The sequence below is a fragment of the Falco rusticolus genome, chromosome 1 (assembly GCF_015220075.1).
Source record: "Falco rusticolus isolate bFalRus1 chromosome 1, bFalRus1.pri, whole genome shotgun sequence".
Classification (NCBI taxonomy): Eukaryota; Metazoa; Chordata; class Aves; order Falconiformes; family Falconidae; genus Falco; species Falco rusticolus.
In genome coordinates this window covers 82,941,058-82,950,610 of record NC_051187.1, presented here as the reverse complement: position 1 = coordinate 82,950,610, position 9,553 = coordinate 82,941,058, and the positions used below count along the sequence as shown (strand labels likewise).

General features: G+C 50.7%; 1 protein-coding gene across 1 annotated transcript; it reads left to right on the top strand.

Moving 5' to 3' along the window:
- Positions 1–480: 480 nt before the first annotated feature.
- CD8B (CD8b molecule) lies at positions 481–6,966 on the top strand. Its single transcript, XM_037395605.1, has 5 exons — positions 481–811; positions 3,599–3,949; positions 5,738–5,833; positions 6,262–6,351; positions 6,860–6,966. The coding sequence occupies exons 1-5, from the start codon at positions 766–768 to the stop codon at positions 6,964–6,966; spliced, it is 690 nt and encodes a 229-aa protein (XP_037251502.1). The 5' UTR covers positions 481–765.
- The last annotated feature ends 2,587 nt before the right edge of the window (positions 6,967–9,553 follow it).

The following is a 9,553-nucleotide window of genomic DNA, read 5'->3' as shown; positions in this document are numbered from 1 at the left end:
ACTCTGATATTTGATCTATCAATCATTTAAATATTTCTGCATATAAGCCATGCACTGTTGCAGCTACCAAAATAGCGCTTGCTGCAAGGTGGTGAGCCCCAGCAGAATTTCCTTATTTTTGCGGTTTTTCAGCCACTGAATTTGTTTGAGGTTTCTTGCTCTTGGCTTTAAAGTTCTCTGTGATGCCTTGTGCCTCTGCCTTATGGCAAGCTTGTTTGGCATTCAGCACTTCCCAGGCCCAGAGCAAAACACCTCCTGCTAAAGATTCTGCTGAAGAAAACAACCCCACAGCTAAAATTGCATCTTTTCCTTATTTTGAATTATTTTTTATTTCAACAGAGGAGAAACCAGCCCAAATTCATCCTTCTCTGCTTTTATTTTTAACGCCAAGCTCCTATTAATTGCATGGAGCTAGAATAAAAGAAGAAGGAAAAACTAAGTGATGAAATATGAAGAAATCATAATTAAAAATCAGTGACTTTTCATGATTTCTCTTCCTAAAGGGGGGACCCTGTGCCGTGCTGGAGAAGAGCATGGAGCTGCCATCCTGATGCATACCTGGATTTGAGACTCATCACAGGGGAAGGTGCCAGGCTGAGGCGCTAAGTGCTGCTGTGGCAGATGCTCTTCGGCAGCTGCCAGTGAGACATCTGCGCTGAGATGGGGAAGAACCTCCTGGGGTGAAGCCAGCCCTACCACCAAGAGGTGGCCGTGCATGGAAAGGGGGACCTGACACAAAACCCTTCCATCATTGAGTCCACCACCATGGCCCGGCTGTGGCTCCATCTCTGCATCTGCCTCCAGATCCCAGGTAAGAGGGACATGTCTCTTAAGGGTTGAGGGCACCTAAAAACATGCTGGAGCCTGTTCTCCACCCCGCTCCAGCACATGGCACGTGTTGTACACCATCTGGATGATGGAAGTTTAACAATACAGGCATAGTAGAAATCTTACAGGATATTATTACCTATCACTGCATAATTTTGGACAACACAATTAATAACATGCTTTAGCTTTTGGTCACCCCTGAAGCAGTCAGGCAGTTGGATGAGATGAGCATTATAGGTCCCTTCCAACTGTAATAGTCTATTTATTCTACTCTATTCTGTCCTGTTCTGTTCTATTCTATTCTATTCTATTTATAGAGCAATATATAATGGTATAGACACCACAGAGTTTGTTTTTACTGCACCTTCTTAGTGCAGACGGACTGCGGGAAGCTGCTGATGGAGAAGCTAAAGTAGCACCTATCTGTGCTGCCTGTGTAACACAAAGACAGTAAACATCCCATCAAATTTTCTTCCAAATCTATCCAAGGACTGAGTATTTCCCCAAGGGCCACAGCTGGACTCAGAGTGTTATAAAACCATGTTACCTTCTCCTTATTGCAGACAGGTTGCAGGAGCTCTGGACTGAATATATACAGTCAACGTTGTGGCAAAGTGGTAGAATTATGCTTCAGAGGACAAATTGTGCCATCAGTTCTTAGGTGGAAAGTGTTGAAAGCTTGAAACCCCCATTAAATCTATATATTAGAGTGGCAGCTCAGGTTGGTGCCCTGAGACATCGCCCAGCCCGGGTCCACAGCTGCCCAGCATCCTCGCCAGAGGCTGTCAGGACTGCAGGGTGTTGTGTTCACATCGTGTGATGGTCATCCAGCCACAGTGCAACACAGCCGATACGGCACCAAACTGCCTAAGGTGCTTTATCGACACTTATATACAAGTAATATCCTACAGATCTATATGGTGGGATCTTTGCTGAGAACCCCCCAATAAATTAGAGTTTGCTCCACAAGAGTGAAGGGGAAAGGGGCTGGTTTTGAGCTGCTGCAGACGGGTCTGACCAAGCACATGGAAACAAACCAATTCCTCATGGTCCCCTGCAAGCATTTACACTGGGAAAGGGAATAGGGAGATTTTGGGGGATGAAGGTGTGGCAGAGGATGAGCTTTTCTGCTCTAGCTCCATCCCAGCTCACCCCACTGCAGCTTGACCACTGGCTCAGAGCTGAGCATTTTCCAGGATCTCTTCTCATTCCTTCTGTTTCATATAATAATCTCCAGCAGCTTGAGGCAAAGGTCTCCATGGGAGGTTAAGTTTCCTGCGCCCAGCAGAGCCAGACCTGAGGGCAGCCGAGGAGATCCTGAAGCCACTGTGCCCCATGGCCACACACATTTCATCCTCTAAAAAAACACACAGGTGTTTGCCAAAGCAACGTTTAGCAGGATTGGAATCCAAACTCTGAAAATTATGTATTTTAATAATGAGATATTTATATTGTCACAGTGCCAGAGGATGTGGTGAAGTGCTGAGCTGCTATGCAATGCCTGAATTTCAGCATTGCAATATTAGGGTTGAAGCCTGTTCATCTCTGCAGCGCACCTGCAGCGATGGGGCCGTTGGTGTGGGGATACAGGAAAGCTGTGGACCTGTGTGAGTCACCAGAGCCCTCTCCTTTGCCTGTCCCCATCAGGTACATGGAGAACATCAGGGACATGGGACACAGAGATGGCTTCAAGCGTTCTTGTGGTCATGCAAACCCATTCCTGCACCACTGGCTTTGCAGGGCTGCATGAAGCTGTTTGCAAGCACTGCTATAAGCAGCTTTGGGATTTTGAAGGAATAGGGACATTTTTAAGGTTAAAAAAGCCAAAAAAACAGGTTTTATTGGGCTTTTTGCGCGGCTTTAAAACACGCCTGGGAAACGGACAGGGAAAGCAAGAGCATCCTTATCTTCAGAGGGCTGTTTTTCACTCGGTCTTAGACTATCTGCAGCCTTGTAGGACTGTTTGCTGAGCAGAAAGGATCACATGTCACCTGTTATTCCTTTCACAAGGACACATCCTCGCTTGCAGACAGATATCACTCACATCTGCCTGGGCCAAACACAATTCAGATAATTTCTACAAAAGCTGCAAAGCCCCAACAGAGTGATGCGATGCCAAACTGAAGCTTTCAACTCCACCGCTATCCCTCACTGCCTCTCCTTCCCCGGGTCTCAAAATTTATATGAAAATAATGTCTTCTGAAAACTAATATCAAATTAGCCCATTTTTAACTGTTTTGCACAATTTTTTGTCTTTTTTTCTACACCTGAGATTATGTTTATCAGTTGCATCTGTTAGAACAAAAATCCGACAAATAAGAGGCTCAAAAAAAAATCTGTGGAGCGGTGAAGCCTCTCTGAAAAATGAGAAAGGAAAAGAGGGCAGGAGAGGGGCACCCACAGGAGCAGGTGGGGATGCCCTTCCCTGCACATAAAGCCCTGAGGACACCCTCAAAATCATCCCTCCATCCCCCTCTGTGCCACCAAGCCTCCTTCCTAGATGAGTGTTTACAGGGAAAACTCTACCTGTATTAACAAGGTTGTCAAAAAATTAGCTGGGAATCCAAAAAGGCCTGAGGGAACATGGGAGCATCCTGATAAAGATGCTCCAGTTTCTTGCTTGTGTAATCCACTGGTCTGTAACTTAACTACCAGTTAAGTGGTCTGTGACTGCTCTTATTAAGCCCAGAAAGAAAATCTGTACTTAGCATGGGAAGGAAAATAATGAAAAGAAAATACTAATTATGTATTCCTGTTACTTTTTTCTTAGGTTTCTGTACAAATCTACTTTTACTCCAGACTCCAGAGCGTATTTTAGCCCAAACTAACAATAAAACAGAAATGCTTTGTGAGGTGAAGAAGGACCATACTGGGGTGTACTGGTACCGCTGGAGCCAGGAGAGGCAAAATTTCGAGTTCTTGCTATTTTCCAACCTGTTGGGCAAAGCCACGTATGGCACAAACATCAGAGAAGACAAGTTTAGTGTCCAGGGAGTGAGGTCCCACAGCTCCTACAGCCTGCACATCAGCCACCTCCATGCCTCAGACAACGGCACCTATTACTGCTCCATCTCCCAGTCCTCCCAGCTCCTCCTGGGCAGCGGGACATGGCTTGGTGTGGGTAAGCATCACCCCTGGGGTTCCAAAATGTGCTACTGGCAGGATGGGATGAGGTCCACTGGGTAAGGGATGTTGGAAGAGCCTTCCCAGTTTTGAAATTCAAGGTGGGGGCTCTGGGTTTTTTCTGGTGACCTATGAGACTGGGTAAGGCAGAAAATATAGAAAATAGCTAAATTTTAGGTGAGCTGCATGTGATGGTCCTTTTGCCACCAGCAGTTATTCTGCTGTGATCATGCCTTGAGCTCCACATTGGTCCTGGTGTTTAAGCATTCCCATGGGAAGACCCTCAGCCCCTGTTATTGCTGTGCCCTGTGCTTTACTCATCCCCTGCAGTACTTCAGGTGAGAGGCTGGATGTGTGCCCTGCTCAGCTCCCAGGTTCTTCTGTGCCCTGGTTCTTCCTCACCCTTCCTCCAAGTGACAAGAGCAGCATCAAGGCCAGAGGACATCACCCCTCACGTCTCTGGGGTGGCTCTGACAGCAGCTTCACGGATTGAAATGGGATTTATTCCTCAAAGCCCACAGCCTGCTGTCAGTGGGGAGCCCCGACCAGGAATCAGAGCTGTCTGCAGCTGGCACTGGGGGAGTGATGCTTTACAGTCCATTTTTCAGCTCTTTTCAGCCCATTTTCCCCTTGACCACAGAGCAGGAGGTGATGTAGAAAAACTAGCATGTTTGAAGCAGGATTCAGCCCTTTGCAAGCTTTTAGGGAGACAATAACTTATTTAACCAAGATGCAGCTATGGCTGCTGCCTCTAAAGCAGCCCCAGTCCCAACCTTTCTGGCTGTTTTTTTGCAGCCATGCCCTGCACCTTGAGCTGGCTGAGAAATCCCTTTTGGATTCTTGCTGGCTTAAAGAAAAGCTGGTTTAAGATAAAGGGGAGCTGTTTTTTATCAACTGGGCAGATATCTATGTGCAAAGCAAAGCATGAAAAACAGGGTTGAAATTCAGCATGTCCAAGGACATTCCAATTTAAAACTAAACACCAGCAGGTGCTCTGAGAGGACTCAGGCTCTGCTGGATATTTTCTGTTTAGTACTCATGATAAACCAAATCATCTTTAAGTTCTTTTTCTGTTATAATGTAAGGGAGAAGTTGTCCAAAAAAATCCCAGGCACCCAATGTCTCACCTTTCTGTGTAAAAGAATGGTGGTTTCTGTAGGAATTTCAGTCCTGGGTAGAAGCTGAAAAAAATATAGTTTTGAATCACCCGGATTTTTGAATAAGTACAGTTGGAGTGGTCAGATGAACAGCTATTTAATAAAATTACTGGGATATTTTCCTGGCCAAATTTACAGGGAGACGAACATACTCAGTTGTAATTCAAATACATCATAATAAATCCTGCCCCTATTTTTTTTAATCAGAAAAAAACAATATGCAACTTTGAGCAAAGATTAGAGCAATCTGAATACTGAAAAGATCCAGGGATCCCTGACAATCTCCCAGAGCTACTGAAATCTCTTACCCATGATCTTGTGCAACACTGATGAGATGGTGCCTGGCAGTAAATTTTAGTAAACTAAAAAAAGGAAGGTCTCTTTTTCTCTGCCTTAGCCTTCTGCCCTTGTTTGCCTGGTACATTCTTTTATTAACGCTTTTACAAGCTTTCAGAAACATCTGTGGCCACCGAGACATTCAGGCCAAGCTCCCAGCCTCTCTGGGCCTTTGCAGGGGTTGCTGAATGGGGTTAGTTTTAAAGGCCAACATTTCCAGCCCTTCTTGCCTGGCTGTTTGAGATCTCCGTTGTGCTCAGTGCCATAATGACCATCCTCTTCTCACCCACCAGTAGATGTTTTGCCTCTGCCTCTGAAGACCACTCAGGCACCACCCTTGAAAAAACCCGTGCGGTGCATAACCGAAAGCAAAACTACCAGCATGAAAGGTACAGCACCTGCTCAGCTCAAGCTGCCTTGCAAAGGGGTTCGCTGAGCTCCTGGGGCTCCCCAGGGTTCAGCTGGAGTTTGTCCTGGGGTGGGGCCAACCCCAATGTGACCCTGTAGGTGTGGGCATGAGGGTCTACCTGGACCCACCACTCTGGATGGAGCTGATTTAGGTTTGGTTCCCTGGGATGTACAAGAGTTTAGGGGGCAGAATGTGTGCAATTTAGGTTATCATGACTCACAGCTAAGTTCCCTGCAATGCCTTCGGGTGTACTGCACCCTCCAAGGGATACTCCAGGGTGATGGTCACGTCCTCCACCTCTCCTCTGAGGACCTGCTTTGCTTTTCTCCCTTTCCCACCCCACGCTTCACCCCCCAGAAATGCTGGGGCAGGATGGTGCCAGGTGGTGAGTCCTCTCCTGCTTTCCAGGTGTCTGCAGCCCCCTGGTCTGGGTCCCACTGGCCACCAGCATCCTGCTTCTCCTGCTGAGTCTCGTCCCCATCACCCACCACCTCCACCGTAAGCATCCTGCCAGACCCAGGGGACGACGAGGGGTATCAGGCCCTGGCACAGCCCAGGAGTGGGATGGGGAGCTGGGAGAGGGTCCTGGGGCTGATGGACACTGTCTCTCCCCAGGTCTGCGGCGGAGGCTGTGGCTTCGTGCCCACAGGCAGTAAATCCCACTGGCTGCCCCTGCCTTGGGCAGGCAAGGACCCTGCCCTGCACGGTGCTGAGCCCTGCCTGAATGTGACCCAGGAAGGATGTTACAGGGGACAGATGTGGGCTTGTACTACAGGACAGACATTTCTTTCCTGTGACAGACCATGACTTTAACATTTTTCCTCAACACAACAGCTGGCAAAAGAACCAGGCTGGATTCTGCAGTCTGCTGAGCATTTCTCAAGGGGCACTGAACAGGATGAATGCCACGGCTGGGGCCACACTGGGGGCACTGCATACCAAAGGGATTCAGATGGGCTGTGAAAATGCTGTGAACTCACTGAATCTCCTCTGTGTCCGGCTGTAGGACAGCACGAAGGTGCTTTCGGTTTGCTCCTGCTGAGGCTGGCTAATAAGATGAACACTTTGAGAGCAACCAGCAGACACAGGGGCAGATCACTGCACAACTTGTAAAGGCCCTGTACAGGCACATGTGGCAGCAATAGTGACTGTATTGCTTTGCCATTTTGCTCTGCAGGCTGGTGTCATGTGGCCCTGCTCAGTAAAGGGCCATGGTTGTGTGTCAAGCAAGGAACCATAGCCTCCGCCCAAGAAAGAGTTAAAGCAGAGAAAAGTTCTGGGGGGAGCAGGTCTGGGATCGTATCTTCTCTCATGGGAGACAGCAGACAGCCAAGAGTGGGAGAGGAAAGCCAGACAAAGTGATGTACACAAGGTCAAACACCTGGTGCAGCTTGAAGGCCAACATCGCCTCTGAGAACAAACAGGCAGCTGAAGGCTGGCCTGGAGCCCAGCAGCACGGCACAGACCGCAAGAATTGCCCTGAGTAATGCCCGTGTGTGTGCTGAGCCCCATAGAGCTGAGCCCTGAGCAATGCTTGCACATCCTGAGCTGCAAGTGATGCCCACGTGTGCTGAGCTCTGAGCAATGCCTCTGTGTGCTGAGCCCCAAGCAATGCCTGTGTGTGCTAAACCCTGAGCAATGGCTACGTGTGCTGAGCCCGGAGCAATGCTTGCAAGTCCTGAGCTGCAAGTGATGCCCATGTGTGCTGAACCCTGAGCGATGTCTGTATGTGCTGAGCCCCAAGCAATATCCACGTATGCTGAACCCTGAGCAATGCCCATGTGTGTTGAGCCCTGAGTGATATCCACGCATGCTGAACCCTGAGCAATGCCAGAAGCAGGGTAGGTGTCCCCAGGGACAGTACCAAGGCCGAGGCGCTGCCTGGGGCTGCAGGGCTGACGTGGGGTGGGAAATCCAATGTCCCACTGAGTGCAGGCAGTGGGCACTCGCTCTCAGATGCATCCCCAGCCCCACATCTCCACTCAAACAGGGTCACTGGCACAGGGCTGTACCAGCTACCGTGAGTGCAAGGGGAAGGCGGCCCAGACACCTTCAGTCCCCACCGTGGGTGGGAAAGCCAGCAGCGATCTTTGCTGCTGGGGAAGCAACGGGGATCTCCTGTCCGGCACATTGCGTGCGCCCTTACAGCTGCCACAAGCCAAGGGCTGATGTGGCTCCAGAGTCCCCAGGGCCGGGGCAAATGCAGGCACGGGAAGACCTTGTGCAGGTATAAAGAGCTTGGGGGAGAGTGGCTGGAGAGCTGCCCGGTGGGGTGTTGGTTGTCAGCCAGTTGGGCATGAGCCCCCAGCGTGCCCAGGTGGCCCAGGAGGCCAGCAGCGTCCCGGCCGGTGTCCGAAACGGTGTGGCCGGCAGGGCCGGGGCAGCGCCCGTCCCCCTGCCCTGGGCACTGGTGGGGCCGCCCCGCGGGGCCTGGGCTCAGCATTGGGCCCCTCACGGCCAGACAGACACTGAGGGGCTGGAGCATGTCCAGAGCCGGGCAGGGGCTGGGGCAGGGGCTGGGGCACCAGCCTGGGGGGGCGGGGGGGTCAGCCTGGAGAGAAGGGGGCTGCGGGGGACCCGGTGGCTCTGCAACGGCCTGGCAGGAGGCTGTAGCCAGGGGGGTCGGTCTCTGCTCCCCAGGAACCAGCGACAGGAGGGTTACATTGAGCGTGAGGGAACATGTCTGCACCGAAAGGGCTGTCAGGCATTGGAACAGGCTGCCCAGGGACGTGCTTGAGCCACCATCCCTGGAGGTATTTAAAACCTGTGTAGATGTGGTGCTTAGGCACATGGTTTAGTGGTGGGCTTGGCAGTGCTGGGTTAACTAAAGGTCTTTTCCAACCTAAATGAGCTCATGACTCTACAGCATGATAGCGGCACCACAGCATCCTTCTGGCCTTACCCTCCCTCCCCTCCCAGCTGCAGGGAGCTGTGCTCTCCACTTTAATGCAGATTTTTCTGGAGGGTCTGGTCTCAAACCTGGCTGTGGGTGCTCCTCATGATGGATGACGCAGTAACACAGCCATCGGTGGACCATGCTGAGCCAGCTTTCCCAGGCTGCAAACCTCACCCTGGCTCTCAGCCCATGCAGCTCATAGGCACAGGGGACACCGACCCTGGACCTCATCCCACCACACATGCTGGGGTGAGGGGTCCCCAACCACCTCTGCTTCCAACCTATCATACCAGCACATATTTTAGCTTCTGTGAAAGCTCAAATGAATTAACCCACCAGCTTTCTACCCTGCAAGCACTCGAGATGCAGAGCTTCACCTCAGGAGCAGGTGATTTTTATAACATGTATTTTTTACAGGTCAGCTCTAACGCAACCCTTTTGAAACTGCCCATGGGCAAAGGTTTATTCTTTCAAAAACAGAGCTTTTTCCCTCTGCCCGCAGCTGCTTTTGAAATCCCAGTTCCATTTTCCCTGGTTGAGGCATCCTGACCTTAACATCCATATCTGCTTCACCTCTCGGCCAGCACAGGAGATGGCCTCCCGTGGGCAAGCAGCCAGGGACGGGTTTTGGCAGAAAGAGGCAGGCTGCAACAGCCCCATCCTCCTCTCCCCTGGGAAGGGGAGCAGCCTAGGGGATAACCCTGCCCAGTCTGCTCCTCCTCCCTCCATCCCCATGCTCAGGCCATCCCCACAGTGTCCAACCCTCACTGAATCCCCCCCGCCCCCTACCCCGGCCCCGACACC

Coding starts and splice junctions, on each gene's coding strand:
- CD8B (XM_037395605.1), top strand. CDS start 766: ATGGCCCGGCTGTGGCTCCATCTCTGCATCTGCCTCCAGATCCCAG. Junction 812..3,598: donor CATCTGCCTCCAGATCCCAG/GTAAGAGGGACA, acceptor CTTTTTTCTTAG/GTTTCTGTACAAATCTACTT. Junction 5,834..6,261: donor CAAAACTACCAGCATGAAAG/GTACAGCACCTG, acceptor CCTGCTTTCCAG/GTGTCTGCAGCCCCCTGGTC.